Raw genomic sequence first — 16822 nt, 5'->3', positions numbered from 1 at the left:
TCACTCAAATGCGTTTTCTTTCTTGTCAGTTTCTCCTAGAAAAGCCAGAGTTCAGTCAGTCATTCCAGTCTTAAATTGTGAACTGAGAATCGAAACTCCACTCTTCAGTGTCAGCCATTTACCTTTTCTGTCCTTTTTTTTCTGTTTTTTTTTTTCTCCAATCTTCAGTTATAGTATATGAGGGGAAAATACCATCTGTAGACCTATAATTTTTCACTTTTTGGGCACATTTTCAGAGATCTTCCCTACGTTTCTTTCCAGCAATATCATTTACTACAGATGACTCAGAAGGCAGGGATAATGTTTGCTGGTTTAATAATTCTTGGTTGGCTGCCTGTGTCATTTCAGATACACTATCTAGAAAAAAACAGAACAGCACACCGACAGGTCTATATTTAGCTGTCTATACACACTGGTAGGAAGATGTCATTGACTGTTAAGAGAAATTTCTCTCTGGTGACAATAAAGGTTTCTCTAAATTTGCTATTACTTGTGGTTCTCTTATTCCTCAGAGCATGAATTGATGTTTTTCCAGAAGGTTTGACAAAACCTTATTTGGGAGTACCTATTAGCAGCAACTTAGCATGCACGCAGGGAAACAACACACATGTCCATCAACTGATGAATGGTTAAGCAAAATCGGGGGTTTCTATACAATAGGAAACTGACGCATGCCACAACATGGATAAACTTTGAAAATGTTTTGCTTGTTATGCTAAGTGACAGAAGCCAGTCACAAAGACAGCGCATTTTATGATTGTATTTATATGGGATTCCATAATAGGTCCATAGTGACAGAAAGTAGTTAATTGCCAGGTAGTGGGTGTGAGGGGGACTGGGGAGTGGCTGCCAGCAGGGTTTCTTTTTGGAATGATAAAAATAGTGTATTGGTTATAGAACTCTGTGAACATATCAAAACCTCTGAATTGTACACTTCTCAAGGGGTGAATTTTGAGGTGTGTGAATTGTCTCAAAAAGCTGTTATAAAAATGTTTTTGAATGAAAAATAGTTTTATTCTGTTTATGAAAAGAATACTTGTTGATTAAAAAAGTTTAGATATATAAAGATGTGAAGAAAGCTAAGTAAACCATAATACTAACCATTCAGTTTGCATTATTGACATTTCATGTATTTTACAATATTTTTAGAGTGTATTTCTAATTATTAAGGGTAGGAAGTAGTACCCAAGTGACAAAAGAAGTAAAATGACCATATTGATTTTTACCCTGTATTCAGTATGAAGCGAATGCTGTAATATTTTCAGAATTTATCATTAGTCTTTCACTAGTAGTCAGTTTATACAAGTAGTTCTGTAAAATTAGATAAACCGAAATTTTTTTGTGAGCTAAATGGATTCTGGATTTTATACACTTCAGGGTTACATCAACAAACGAATCTTGAAATATTGCATGTAGCATTGTCCCTCTTCCTGTGGCTGTTAGGAAGCTCATACCATGTGTGGTTTATTATACAAGTCAGCAGTCCTCAACTATTCTATATCCTGTTTAATCAGAGAGTTCACTAACCAAACTGTAACAGACATTTCTGAGCACTTAATTTCTGCACTTGATGTTTACAACCACACTTTGAGTAATATTGTTCTTGTGACTTAAAAATCTTTTTCTCAAAGAATATTTAATTCCTTGGAAAAAGGTTAATTCTGTGAAACCAAGCTAAGTGGTATAAATGACAGTCTCAATTTTGTTTAAAAAGACATTTTTTTTTCTAGCTGGAAGAAGGAAAGTTAGCATCTTTGGTTGCTAGGATGAAAGATGAATTAGTTTATGAACATTAAAAATGTTTTTACTATGTACTTAAGTTACTTTTGCGCTTCCTTGGTGGCTCAGACAGTCAAGAATCTGCCTGCAATGCAGGAGATCTGGGTTCAATCCCTGGGTTGGGAAGATCCCCTGGCGAAGGGAATGGCAACTCACTCCAGTATTCTTGCCTGGAGAATTCCGTGGGCAGAGGAGCCTGGTGGGCTACAGTCCATGAGGTCTGAAAGAGTTGGACACGACTGAGTGACTAACATTTTAACTTTTACTAAATTACTTTTATAATGAGAATCTTGTTCAAATTAAACCTTACTTATTTACAGTAAGTTCCCTTTAAAGTGCCAGTGACAGCAAGATGGCCAGCACTTAGCAGCTAGACAAAAACCTTTTAGAATTGGTTTGACACTTGACAGTCATGTGTTAAAATATTGTTTGGCAATGTGAGATTTAAAGATTCATTTACTTTAACACTTTTTACTAGATTCTCTATTCTCGGGATGTTGATTCAAAGGCAATTCTTGTCCTCAAACCCAGCGTAGTGGAAAAGAGCTGTGACAGTATAGTGTGCTAAAGGCTCTCTGATAGAGGTGAACAGACCATCCCTTTCCTTGAAAAACCTTATGGTCTTGTAGAAAAAGTGGGTGTCTTAAAATCAGTACCATATGGCAGTCTATGAAAGTATGGTGTGGGAGATTCAGGAAAAACTCTTAAGTTTAGCACTATTACAAAATTTACCCATATTTTTATCTTTCAGGATTCAGCACAAAATGAACATTATTAAGGAAAATAAGGATTTAGCATGTTTCTACACAACAAAACATTCATGGAGGGGGAAGTAAGTATTTGCTGGTTTTACTTTTCTGTGCCTCTATAAAGTATTTTAAAAATTACTTTTTCTTTTGATATGTCTGGTTTTCTCTGTTTTCAGAAGGAATTTAGATAAGAATTAAAAGGAAAATAAACTGATTATCCACAGTCTTGAATGCTATCACTGAAGGATGAGTTTTTGTAGTAGTGGAGTGTTAACTTCACATCTTTATCACCTAGAGATGAGCCTACGTGTTATCAATACATTTTCACATCCATTTGACAGTCAAAGAAAATACGCCAATAGTGCATTTTGTATTTTTGCTTTTAACGTGTAATGAAATTTAAACATTGGTTTTGATCTTTTCGACGTTTTTCGGTAGCTTGCCTGATCAGACTGAGGTGTAAATGGTTTCTGTTTCCTGCTGTAAAATGTATAGTAATTCCTAGCCCTCTCATTGATATAAGGATTAAATGAATTGATACGGGGTGTGTGAAGGTTTTAAAATTATACCTTAAATACATTCAATATTCAATGAATGGCACTTTTTGATCATTACAAAAAAGTTTAGTCTGTAGTCATTTTGAGTAGTAATAAGTGAAATGACTATGCCACACTTTGACAAATAGCTGCTGCTGCTGCTAAGTCGCGTCAGTCGTGTCCGACTCTGTGCGACCCCATAGACGGCAGCCCACCAGGCTCCCCCATCCCTGGGATTCTCCAGGCAGGAGTACTAGAGTGGGTTGCCATTTCCTTCTCCAGGGCATGAAAGTGAAAAGTGAAAGTGGCGTCGCTCAGTCGTGTCCAACTCAGTGACCCCATGGACTGCAGCCCGCCAGGCTCCTCCGTTCATGGGATTTTCCAGGCAAGAGTACTGGAGTGGGGTGCCATTGCCTTCTCCAAATAGGTGACCACATTATTCCAAATCAGGCCTCAGACTAATAAAAACTTGACATGTGCACAAAGCCGGTAACTTTAGTTCTTAATTCTCCCCCACCCCCCTTGGAGGATGAGGAGAGGGGTGTAGTTCTTACTCTTAACTTTCCAGTTTTTAGGTAATAGTGTTATTACTTCTTAGAATGGTGCAACATCTGAATTCTGTAGTGTTTCTGGTTTGCATTAATGAACTGACTAATTTTGAAAGATTTGAGTGTTTAATTTTGTTTCCTTTTAGAAGCTCAGTTGTATGAGCTACTTAATTGTTATCCTTGTAGAACACTTGTCTTGAAATTTTTTTCTTCAGTTAATTTCATTAAGCAAAGTTAGAATATTGGCATATCCAGAGTAGTATGAATCTCTTTAGTTCTTTCAGTAAGCCTTAAAAAATATTGTATATTTAAATGGTCTCTATTTTTTTTCTCAAATTTAGACTGCTCTAATCATCATAATATAACTTTTGTTTTTTAAATGCAATTATAGCATTCTGTTGAATTCTAAAGAACAAACTTACTATAATACTTTTTGCTTTGTGAGCTTGTTGTAATTGTGATCATTTGGAAAAAATTTTTTAATGTTCTTAGTGGTGACTATGACTTAAGACAGTCCTTTTTTTTCCCCCCTTTCCTTCTTTGTAATTATTTGGAGCAGAACTATTTTTGTGCTGCAAGCACAATTCTTTCTCTCTAATTCACACCTTGAAATTTGTTTTGTTTTTATAATAGCTTTATTGATAAAATTTATATAACATAAAACTTTTTAAAGTGTACAATTCAGTGGTTTTTAGTATGTTTGTAGAGTTGTGAATCATCACAACTCTTTTTAGAACACTTTCCTCACCTCTCAAGAGTACTCCTTTAAAAATATTAGCAATTCCTTCCCTCCCTTCTCTTATTCCCTATATCTGGCAGCCTCTAATCTATTTTCTGCTTCTGTATTTTCTTATTTAGGACATCTCATATAAATGGACTCATCCAATATGTAATCTTTCATGACTGTCTTCTTTCACTTAACATGTTATCAAGGTTTATCCATGTTGTAGTATGTGTCATTACTTCATTTCTTTTTATTGTCAAATGTATTGTATGGGTATGCCCCATTTTGTTTATTCATCAGTTGATGGACATTTATGTTGTTTCTACTTTTTTACTGTTATGAATAGAATAGCGCTACTATAAATGTTCACATACAAGTTTACTGGTAAATCTATATTTCCAGTTCTCTTGGGTGTGTACCTAGGAGTGGAACTGATGGTATATGGAGTTATATAGAAGTATATGGTAACTCTGTGTTTAACTTTTTGAGGAACAGACAAACTGTTTTCCAAGGTGGCTGCAGCATTTTATAATCCTACCATCAGTGTATGAGGATTCCAATTTCTCTACATCTTTACCAACACTTGTGATTGTCTGTCTTTTTATTTTAGGCATCCTAGTTGGTATGAAGTGGTATCTCATTGTGGCTTTGATTTGCATTTCCCTGATGACTAAGATGTTGAGTATCTTTTCATGTGCTTATTCACCATTTGTGTATATATCATGAAATGTCTATTCAAATCACTTACTCATTTTTTAATTGGGTGATTTGTTGAGTTGCGTGAGTTCCTTATGTATTGTGAATACAAGTCTCTTATAGAGATGTGATTTGCAGATATTTTCTCTTGTTTGGTGGTTTGTCTTTTCATTATCTTGATGGTGTGCTTTGAAGTATGAAGTTCTTAATTTTGATGAAACTGAGTTTATCGATTTCTTTCTATTGCCACTTGAGCTTTTCATATTGTTAGCCATTACCTAATTCAAGGTCTCAAAGATTTATTCCTTTGTTTTTTTCTAAGAGTTTTATAGTTTTCATTTTGGGTAACTTTTGTGTATAGTGGGTAGTAGGGATCCATCTTTTTTCTTTTGTATGTGGATATCTAGGGCTTCCCAGGTGGCTCAACGGTAAACAGTCCAATCGTCCTGCCAATGCAGGAGATGCAGGAAATGTGAGTTTGATCTCTGGGTCAGCAAGATCCCTTGGAGAAGGAAATGGCAACTTACTCCAGTATTCTTGCTGGGAAAATTCCATGGACAGTGGAGCCTAGTGGGCTACAGTCCATGGGGTTGCAAAGAGTGACTGAGCAACTACACTTTCACTTTTCTTTTCAAAGGTCCTACATTTTCCACAGAGTGATAGTTATTTCATTATGTTATATACATTATTATGTGGCACTGAATCTTTTATTGTATTACCTATTTTATGTAGTCCTTCCCCCTGCTGGCTCAGCTGGTAAAGAATCTGCCTGCAATGCAGATTACCCAGGTTAAGTCCCTGGGTTGGGAAGATCCCCTGGAGAACAGAATGGCAACCCACTCCAATATTCTTGCCTGGAAAATTCCATGGACGGAGGATCCTGGTGGGCTACAGTTCATGGGGTTGCAAAGAGTTGGACATGACTGAGTGACTAACAACAACAGTTTTATGTAGCCAATTCTAATCTAAGTTTAAAGTATTTGTCATTGGTCTTATGAAAAAATAAATGTCCCCACATTGAAATTTTTCTGTTGTTTTAGAGTTGCTATACGAACCTTCTCTTTAGAACATATATCTGCATACAGCAAATTTTGTGTGTGATATGGGGGTTTTAGGGCCTCGGTTTTAAGAGATTCCATTTCAGCCTCAACATTTCAGAAAAATGTTATTGGTAGTGACAGTAAAGATGGTCAAATATTTTTCTTTCTCTTAGTATACCTAAATTAAAGATAACCTCTCCAGGTATTTCCCTTGGGGATATTCATGTCTCTTATTTCATGTTACCTTTATAATAGTTTTCATATGTTTCACTTTGCAGCCACTACTCATTTTTTAATGATTCAGGTCTGTTCACCATCATTGTAGACCCTTTGGCTAGCAAAGTAGCTTTTCTGCTAAGCTTGTCATTTTCCCACTTGTACGCAATTAAATTTTATGTCTGTTCTGGAAACAGCAAGAAGTAGGAGAAGGTTTCAGTAGTAAAAAATGCTTTCTTTCATTAAAGAGCAAAGTTTCCTTTTTGACCTGGCAAGTCATTTCTGATAAAAGGAAGATTCATACATTTCATTTAAACAGAAGTGAAGATTCTCTACGGAAAACTTCAGAGTAATGTTGAAAATTAGGTGCTTAATTTTTTCCTGAATGGAAATTACATGGAAAATCTGCCTGTGGATCACTTTAATATTTGCATACATTAATTGCAGCAAATGCTCTGAATTTAAAAGTAGGGTTTTAGTATGTGAACAGGATTTTAGCTTTAGTACATTGGGGTATGTCTGTGATAAGTCATTGGCAGGTGCCCACTATATTCATAGCCCCTGGAATGACTTGATACAGGAAATTTGAGATAAGAGTTAAGGGGAAGGGAAGCTGGTGAATTTCTGATTCCTTTCTTGTAAGTAGGAATAGACTTAGACAAGGAAGAGAGACTCTTCTCTTTAGCTGCTTGTTACTTACACACCTCAGCAACTCTGATAAGTCTAGGAATCCTGAGGTTTTTTTCCCTGCTTTGTTGATTTTAGCCCTTGCCCCTGCCAGCCTTTAAACCAGACATGAGTCTGTCCTGAATTGTCTTTGTGTTTTCTTTGTACATCTCTTAGTGCTTATCAGGCAATCTTGATATTTGAATATCTTTCAGAAGTGCAAATAGGACCACATCTCCTTATAGGAATTTTATATTTTATGTACAATGTTCTGTTAAAAGCACAGTCTTTTTTTTTTGATGTTTCCTTGTTACTCTCTCCATACTTTCCACCCTCTCCTTCTCCCCCCTACCCCAGCTGAAAAGCACAGAATTGTTTCAGCAAATGATACTTGACACCTGGATATCTACTTGCAAAAAAAATAAATCTAGGCATAGATTCTACATCCTTCACAAAATTAACTCAGATTAACTCAAATTTCAGATTACAGACCAAAATGTGAAATGCAAAATTGCAAAACTCCTAGATAACATGGGAGAACATCCATATTACTTCAGGTTTGGTGATGATATTTTAGATACAACACCAAAGGTAATAGTCATGAAAAAATGAATTGATGAGTGAACTACATTAAAGTTGAAAACTTATGCTTTCTGAAAGACACTATCAAGAGAATGTGAAGACAATTTGGGAGAAAATAACTGCAAAAGATAAGAACTGTTCTACTGTACAAAGAACCCTTAAAACTTAACAATGACAAAACAAACAACTTGATTAAAACGTGAGCCAAAAATCTTAACAGAGACCTCACCAAAGAAAATATGCCAGGAATTTCTTGGTGGTTCAGTGGTTAAGGGCTCTGTGCTTCCACTGATCTGGGAACTACAATCCCACATGCCATGTGGCATATCCGTAAAAGAGAAAAAAAGAAAATACACAGTTGACAAGTAATTCAGGGAAATGCAAATGTAGAGATAAATGGCCAAAATCCAGAACGCTTGATAACTCCAAATGCTGTTGAGGATGTGAAGCAACAGGAACTCTCCTTTATTGCTGGTGGAAATGTGAAATGGTACAGCTTCTTGGGAAGAGAGTTTGGTGGTTTCTTACAACACTCAACGCTCTCTTACCATGCATGTGTGTGCTAAATTGCTTCAGTCTTATCCAGCTATTTGCAACCCTGTGGACCATAGCTTACCAGGCTTTGTCAGTGGGATTCTCCAAGCAAGAATACTGGAGTGGGTTGCCATGCCCTCCTCCAGGTCTCTTACCATATGATCCAGCAGTTGCACTAAATTTACTCAGAGAAGCTGAGAACTTATATCCTTGCATTGCACAGAAGCCTTCATACAGATGTTTATAGCATCTTTATTCATAATTTCCAAACATGAAAGCAACCAAAATGCCTTTCAGGTGAATGAGTAAATAAATTAATATATGCAGACAGTATTATTCAGTGCTAAAAAGAAATGAACCATCAAGTCATGAAAAGACATGGAAGAAACTTATATTTAACTTAAAACTTAAATACTAAGTGAAAGAAGCTTATCTGTGAAGGCTATGTGCTATATAATTTCAACTATATAGCATTAGAGAAAAGGGATACTTTATAGAAAGTAAAAAGATCAGTGGCATCCAAGGTTTGTAGCAGGGAAGAAAGTATGAATAGACAGAGTTCAGAGGATTTTTAGTAGGGTGAAACTACTCCATGATACTGTAATGGTAGATATACTTGGATACTTTGTCCAAAGCATAGAATGTGAGACACCAAGAGTGCACTCTAATGTCAGTTGTGGACTTTGTTGGATACTGATATATCAATGTACATTGATCAGAGGAAACAAATCTCTCTAGTGGGGGTTCTTGGTAATGGGGGGAGGCTGTGGAGGGTGAGGACAGGGAGCATGGGGGAAGTCTTTGTACCTCCTGTTTAATATTACTGTGAAACGAGTTCAGTTCAGTTCAGTTCGGTCACTCAGTCGTCTCCGACTCTTTGCAACCCCGTGCACTGCAGCACACCAGGCTTCCCTGTCCATCACCAACTCCCAGAGCTTACTCAGACTCACGTCCATCAAGTCAGCGATGCCAACCAGCCATCTCAACCTATGTCATCCCCTTCTCCTCCTGCCTTCAATCTTTCCCAACATCAGGGTCTTTCCAGTGAGTCAGTTCTTCACATCAGGCGGCCAAAGTAATGAAGTTTCAGCTTCAGCATCAGTCCTTCCAATGAGTATTCAGGACTGATTTCCTTTAGGATTGACTGGTTGGATCTCCTTGCAGTCCAAGGGACTCTCAAGAGTCTTATCCAACACCACAGTTCAAAAGCATCAATTCTTTGGTGCTCAGCTTTCTTAATGGTCCAGCTCTCACAGCCATACACGATTACTGGAAAAACCATAGCTTTGACTAGATGGACCTTTGTTGACAAAGTAATGTCTCTGCTTTTTAATATGCTGTCTAGGTGGGTCATAGCTTTTCTTCCATGGAGCAAGCATCTTTAAGTTTCATGGCTGCTGTCACCATGTGTATTGATTTTGGAGCCCCCAAAAATAAAGTCTGTCATTGTTTCCCCATCCTTTTGCCATGAAGTGATGGGACCGGATGCCGTGATCTTTGTTTTTTTGAATGTTGAGCTTTAAGCCAACCTTTTCACTCCCCTTTCACTTTCATGCAGAGGCTCTTTAGTTCTTCTCTGCTGTCTGCCATAAGGGTGATGTCATCTGTATATCTGAGGTTATTGATATTTCTCCCAGCAATCTTGATTCCAGCTTGTGCTTCATCCAGCCTGGCATTCTGCATGATGTACTCTGCATATACTGTGTGGATCACAATAAACTGTGGAAAATTCTGAAAGAGATAGGAATACCAGACCACCTGACCTGCCTCTTGAGAAACCTGTATGCAGGTCAGGAAGCAACAATTAGAACTGGACATGGAACAACAGACTGGTTCCAAATAGGAAAAGGAGTACATCAAGGCTGTACATTGTCACCCTGCTTATTTAACTTGTATGCAGAGTACATCATGAGAAACGCTGGGCTGGAGGGAGCATAAGCTGGAATCATGATTGCTGGGAGAAATATCAATAACCTCAGATATACAGATGACACCACCCTTACGTCAGAAAGTGGAGAACTAAAGAGCCTCTTGATAAAAGTGAAAGAGGAGAGTGAAAAAGTTGGCTTAAAGCTCAACATTCAGAAAACTAAGATCATGGCATCTGATCCCATCACTTCATGGGAAATAGATGGGGAAACAGTGGAAACAGTGACAGACTTTATTTTGGGGGGCTCTAAAATCACTGCAGATGGTGACGGCAGCCATGAAATTAAAAGACACTTACTACTTGCAAGAGAAGTTATGACCAACCTAGACAGCATATTTAAAAGCAGAGACATTACTTTGCCAACAAAGGTCCGTGTAATCAAGGCTGTGGTTTTTCCAGTAGTCATGTATGGATGTGAGAATTGAACTATAAAGAAATCTGAGCGCCAAAGAATTGATGCTTTTGAATTGTGCTGGAGAAGACTCTTGAGAGACCCCTGGACTGCAAGGAGATCCAACCAATCCATCTTGAAGGAAATCAGTCCTGAATATTCATTGGGAGGACTGATGCTGAAGCCGAAACTCCAATACTATGGCCACCTGAAGAAGTGCCTCATTGGAAAAGACCCTGATGCTGGTCAAGATTAACGGCCGTAGGAGAAGAGGACGACAGAGGATGAGATGATTGGATGGCATCACCGACTCATTGGATATGAGTTTGCCTGAACTCCGGGAGTTGGTGATGGACAGGGAGGCCTGGCGTGCTGCATTGCATAGGATTGCAAAGAGTTGGACACGACAGAGCAGCTGAACTGAACTGAAACCATGGTGGAGGTAATGATGATAATGGCGACCTCCTTCAAAAGATCCCATTCAGGCACTGCTACACTCAGTTCCCCCAGCCCTACAGAAGGCCACTGATCCAGGCCTCTGCCCGAGACTCCTAGACACTCATGGGCAAGTCTGGATCAGTCTCTTGTGGGGTCACTGCTCCTTCCCCCTGGGTCCTGTTGCACACAAGATTCTGTTTGTGCCCTCCAAGAGTCTGTTTCCCCAGTCCTGTGTAAGTTCTGGCGGCTCAATAGTGGGGTTAATGGCAACCTCCTCCAAGAGGGCTTATGCCATACCCAAGTCTGCTGCACCCACAGCCCCTGCCCCTGTGGCAGTCCACTTCTGACCCTTACCTCCACAGGAGACACTCAAACACAGTTCTGTTCAGTCTCTGTGGGGTCTTTGGGTCCTGGTGCACAAAAGGTTTTTTTGAGTCCTCTGAGCCTCTCTGGTGGGTATGAGGTCTGTTTCTAAACATGATTTCACCCTCCTACCATCTTACTGGGGCTTCTCCTTTACCTTTGGACATGGGATATCTCCTCAAAGTGGCTCCAGCACCGCGCAGTCACCACTCCAATGCCTACCATCTAGCTGGGGCTTCTCTGCCCTTGGGCGTGGGGTATCTCCTCACAGCTACTCCAGCACCGCGCTAGTGAACAATTAAAAGTAGCCAACTTTACCCAGGGTACTATAGGAGTTCAGGCTGTATATTTTGAGGACTAGATGAGGTAACAAAAGCTGTCTCTTTCAGCTCTGTTTAGATCCTTTTGGCTTATTTGAAACCTGTTGCATAGACTATCCACTGAAAGGATTGAAGATGTTAACTTTAAAATAAATACACAGAGGTTTTTATTTTCACAGGAAATTAGAGAACCATTGTGTGTGCTCAGCAGCTCATTAATATTTGACTCTCTACGACCTCATGGACTGTAGCCCACCAGGCTCGTCTGTCAATAGAAATTTCCAGGCAAGAATACTGGAGTGGTTTGCCATTTCCTACTCCAGAGCATCTTCCCTACCCAGGGGTCGAACCTGCATCTCTTGCATTGGCAGGCTGATTCTTTACTACGGCACCACCTGAGAACCATTATTTCATAATAAACACAAGCCTTTTCTGTACTTAACAAAAAAAGTAATGTTGAGTTTTCTCTCTTTTGAGATAAATGAATAGTACGAGTTTAGGGACAGAAATATATGACATTGTGATGGTGCCCAGTATGTTTATAAAATGTTTTTGTCTTGATAATATTGTACATGCCTAATTGATACAAGCTAGTTGGAAGTATTCAGGTCTGAAATAAACTTTCTTACAACGACTGACAGTTGTCTTTGAAGTTTTGTTTAAGATATCTAAATTGGTTAACTAAATAACAAATGAAATATCTGCCCAGAGGAAATTAAGTCTTTAAGGAAATCTTACTCACTGCCATATCATTGAACCCAGCACAGCATGAGGTACTCATTTAATATTGAGGCAGTCCATGATAATATGGAGTATCTGACCCAATATTATTAGTTTTTTTCTTCCCTAAAAAAAGTTGCTATATGGAAAAAAATCATGTTATAAAAACTTATTTCAAAGATGAAAGCAGGATTTCCCTGTGGTGCAGTGGATAAGAATCTGCCTGCAGGGGGCATAGGTTCAATCCCTGGTCCAGGAAAATTCCACATGCTGTGGAGCATCTAAGCCCATGCACAACAAACACTGAGCCCATGGCTCTAGAGCCTGCAATCTGCAGGTACTGAGCCCATGTGCTGCAACTATGGAAGCCCATGCGCCTGTGCAAAGCAACGAAGACCCAGTGCAGCCAAAAATAAAATAAATTTTTTAAAAAAGAAGAAGAAAGCAAGAAAAGATTGAGAGCAGAAGAAGAAGAGAGAGACAGAGGATCAGATGGTTGGTTGGCATTACCGACTCAATGGACATGAGTTTGAGCAAACTCCAGGAGATAGTGCAGGATAGGAAAGCCTGGCATGCTGCAGTCCATGGGGTTGCAAAGAGTTGAACATGACTTAGTGACTGAACAACAAGAAAAACTATTATTACTCAGTACCATTGTATCACGATTGGTTTATAGAAAAATAATGGAATTTTATATTACTAAGAGTACCATTAAATAGAAGAACCTGTGATCAAATCCAGATGCATATCAGAATTATCTTGGAATCTGCCTGCATTGCAGGAGACCCAAGTTTGATTCCTGGGTGGGGAAGATCCTCTGGAGAAGGAAATGGCAACCCACTCCAGTATACTTGCCTGGAGAATCCCATGGGCAGAGGAGACTGGCAGGCTACAGTCCATGGGGTCACAAGAGTTGGACACAACTTAGTGACTAAACCACTACCACCACAGATGCCCAGGTATTTCTTTTTTTTCACCAGAACTCCAGGTAATGTTTACCTTTTTGCCAGTTTTTCTAAATGTCCTATGGGCATCTAATAACAACGTATGAGATAACAAAATTTTAAATATATTTGTGTAGGATATAAGGTTAATATTAATGTAAATCTATCATATTTAAATTATTAAAGACATCATTCAAGATACTCCTATTCTTTTTTTTTCTGCACTTGATAAAATATTCTCAGAGAAATGTTACTATGTGTCACTATGATTTTATGTTTTTTTCTTTTCCCTTATATTTCTTTTCATTTTTGCTTTATGTATCTTTGATTTTTTGTTGTTAGGTGTCTAATAGCTTATGTCTATCTTCTTTGTGAATTGTACCTTTTATCATTAAAAATATTGATCTTTGTTTCATTTTTTTTAAAAATCTTAAATTGCAAGATTCACTAACATACCATACATGTGAGCTCATTCTGATTTTAATCAAAATCTGGTATCCAAGGGGGCTTTTTAAGTTCTTCGAAGGTTTAAGGGTGCTTTAAAAAGTTTTTTTTTTAATTAATTAATTAATTTGGGACTGCATTGGGTCTTCATTGCTGTGTGTGGGCTTTCTCTAGTTGCAGTGAGCAGGGGCTACTCCTTGTGGTGGCTTCTCTTTGTTGCGGAGTATGGCCTCTGGTCCTGGGTAGTTGCAGCACATGGCCTCAGTAGTTGTGTGAATCTTCCGGGACCAAGGATTGAACCTGTGTCCCCTGCACTGGTTGGAAGGCAGAGTCTTAACCACTGGACCACAAAAGAACCTCTATAAAAGTTTTAAATGACCTAGGAGTACAATATTTGCCCTAACCTTAAAGGGAAGTGCAGCAGCCATCCTAGAGGAGAGAGGTCTGTGGAACTCTCAGAAAAAGAGAAGAGAGAGGAATGGAAGGAAATTCTCCTAAGAATTTTCTTAACAGCTCTCTTCTTAGGAAGCTTTAGAGCTCTGAGTTTACCAGTTATGACAGTATTTTGGGCCTAATGGACATCTCACTCTAGCATACTTTTGCCAGGATCTAGAATGCACTCTCTTCAATATGGTAGCCACTAACCAAACGTGGCTGTTTACAGTTACTCATTAGCCACATTTCAGGTGCTCAAAAGGGCTACTTAATTGGACAGTGTAGCTACAGAATATTTCCATCATTTTGGAAAGTTCTTCTGCACAGTACTGATCAAGATGAAAAAGTTAAACAAGAAAAATGTTAGGAAGAGCTTTGTTGGATAGAGATTAGTATAGAATTGAAAAGGATATTTTCTTAACTTAGATTCTCTTAAGATTGTGAATATCACCATATCAGTTGATATTTGGAACATTTCAGGCATTTAATTCTTGCGCTTTTGTTTCTAGAGTAAAGTAAGTAAATTCTGTAGTTTTATTTCAGGATTATACAAATTGGTATGTTTGAAATGAATTCATTTATAGAACAGAGTAAAAGATGTGAAAAACAAACTTATGGTTGGGGCTGATGGGGAAGGGAGGGAGGGATAAATTGGGAGATTGAGATTGACCTTAGATACCACTATATATTATATAGATATCTAACTAGTAAAACCTACTGTATAGCACAGGGAATTCTACTCAGTATTCTGTAATGACCTATATGGGAAAAGAATCTTAAAAAAGTAGATATATTTATATGTATAGCTGATTCACTTTGCTGTACAGCTGAAACTAGCACAGCACTTTAAATCAACTGTACTGCAATAAAAATTTTTAAAGATAAAAATATTGGCATGTTTGTCAAGATGATTCTGAAAGTTAGAATTTGTGAATTCGTATTTCTGTCATACATTTTATTTCATTATGCTATAGAAGATAGGCAAATACTGATTTAATAAGATTTTATTTCTTTGGTTTTCTTTGTTGCCATTAATTAAGCCTCTGAAACTTTGAGACTTTTGAGCTATTTATATAAATCCTCATCTACTTCATCTGTCCCTCAACCCTCTCCCCACTTTCAGTTCAGTTCAGTTCAGTTGCGACCAACTCTTTGTGACACCATGGACTGCATGCAGCATGCCAGGCTTCCCTGTCCCATCACCAACTCCTGGAGCCTACTCAAACTCATATCCATCGTGTTGATGATGCCACTTTAGAAAGCAGCAAATGAATGTTCTTATATTAGAAGGAAGTGTGCTCATTGTTTAGTTTCCCATTGCACCTTCAACATAAGAAATTAGGGGAAAAATTTGTGATACAGCAAAATGGTAAAGATTAATAAAATCTATCATTTTTCTCAAAAATGGAAACTTTGTCATTTTTACTATATAATGTACTTATTAGAAAAAATAATAGGAAATTAAAATTTGAAAGAGCTCTCTTGATCTTAATGAGATTACTCCTAGTGTGTGACCTTTGAGTCGGATAGTGACTGTTGGTTTATGGTAGTGTATACCTTTTTACTGTATTAGTAGTTTAAAGCAGAAAAACACAATCTTTTCCATACATATAAAAAAGGCGTCTGATTATATTTAACATTCATGTTGATCATTTAAAAATCTCTTAATAAAATACTGAAAGATATTTCAATAAATATGCTAATTAATACATTTTTCTAATAGTCAACTGTTTTCCTAAAATGAACTGTCTTTGGTCATAGTGTATTACTATTTCAATCTGTCATTTGATTCTTATTAATAGTATTTATTTAAAAATAGATTTGTTTGTTTTACCAGATTTTATTATCCCTGGAAGAACTGAGAAGCTTTAGTTTGTTTCCTGGAACAATTGAAGAAGCATAGAATTTACCTGTTCCTTTAGGGTTTTATCTCCTTGTTTGATCCTAGTACTTTGGTAGGATGTAATTGTTTGCAGCTTTCTTAAATTCTTCTAATAGATGTTGATTTATTCTTAATTTTCATGTTTATAAGCATAGACTTACATCATTTTTTCTTCTGTTTCTATGGTTATAAATTATCTTATTCTTAATTTTGTTTTTGTATTTTCTTAGACTTATTTTCTGGAGAAGGAGATGGCAACCTACTCCAGTATTCTTGCCTCGGGAATCCCATGAACAGAGGAGACTGGCAGGCTACAGTCCATGGGGTTGCAAAGAGTTAGACATGACTGAGTGACTGAGCTCACAGCACAGACCTAGTTTATCATTTTATTTTCAAAGAGCTAATTTGTCAGTTTTAAATAAGTTTTTGTAATTCAGTTTCCACTTTTTATCATTATGAATTTCTCTCTCTTCTAAAAAATTACTGATACCCAAATGGTTATTCTCCTTCAAATATGTTGCTTTAAGTGAAGGCAGTGACTTAAGAAGTGAAAATTGCTTGTCTGTGATGTAGGCTTCCTACTTCTATAAAATTGCAACACTTAATTGTAATATAGGTAGTTGCTTAAATAGAAATCATTACGATTCCAGAAAAAGGACTGTGATAGACCTGTTGTAGGCTGTAGCTTTCCCTTCATTTGCATCATGATCTTGTTGAAAGGATATTTTGAAAGAATTACTAGTGTATAGTGTCTTTTTTTTTTTTTTTTCCCATTTAGAGTATTTTGGCATCATCTGGCAGTTTTTTGCTTAACTTCATGTATACTAACAACAAAGATTGCTTTCATAGGTTTTACTTTTCTACTTAAGGATCTTATTGTTTCAC

General features: G+C 37.5%; 1 protein-coding gene and 1 long non-coding RNA gene across 7 annotated transcripts in view; both read left to right on the top strand.

The window, feature by feature from the left end:
* The window catches only part of DNAJC13 (DnaJ heat shock protein family (Hsp40) member C13), a 141417-nt gene that overhangs the window by 20005 nt on the left and 104590 nt on the right, over positions 1–16822 (top strand). For all 6 annotated transcript variants that reach the window (XR_014076714.1, XR_014076715.1, XR_014076716.1 and 3 more), the window contains exon 2: positions 2531–2611. Coding sequence is in view for 2 of the 6 variants with exons in the window: in XM_081569827.1 (XP_081425953.1) it covers positions 2544–2611 (68 nt within the window). In the remaining 4 variants the exon portion in view is untranslated. The remainder of the gene's footprint in view (positions 1–2530; positions 2612–16822) is intronic.
* Positions 7243–12685, top strand: LOC145538196 (uncharacterized). The gene is made up of 2 exons (XR_014076720.1): positions 7243–9171; positions 10542–12685. It is a non-coding gene; the product is annotated as an uncharacterized LOC145538196 (long non-coding RNA).

Source organism: Giraffa tippelskirchi, chromosome 2 (assembly GCF_054371585.1).
Source record: "Giraffa tippelskirchi isolate mGirTip1 chromosome 2, T2T-mGirTip1v1.2.pri, whole genome shotgun sequence".
NCBI classification, from domain to species: domain Eukaryota; kingdom Metazoa; phylum Chordata; class Mammalia; order Artiodactyla; family Giraffidae; genus Giraffa; species Giraffa tippelskirchi.
The sequence above is the reverse complement of the archived record's forward strand: the minus strand, read 5'-3'. Positions and strand labels throughout refer to the sequence as shown.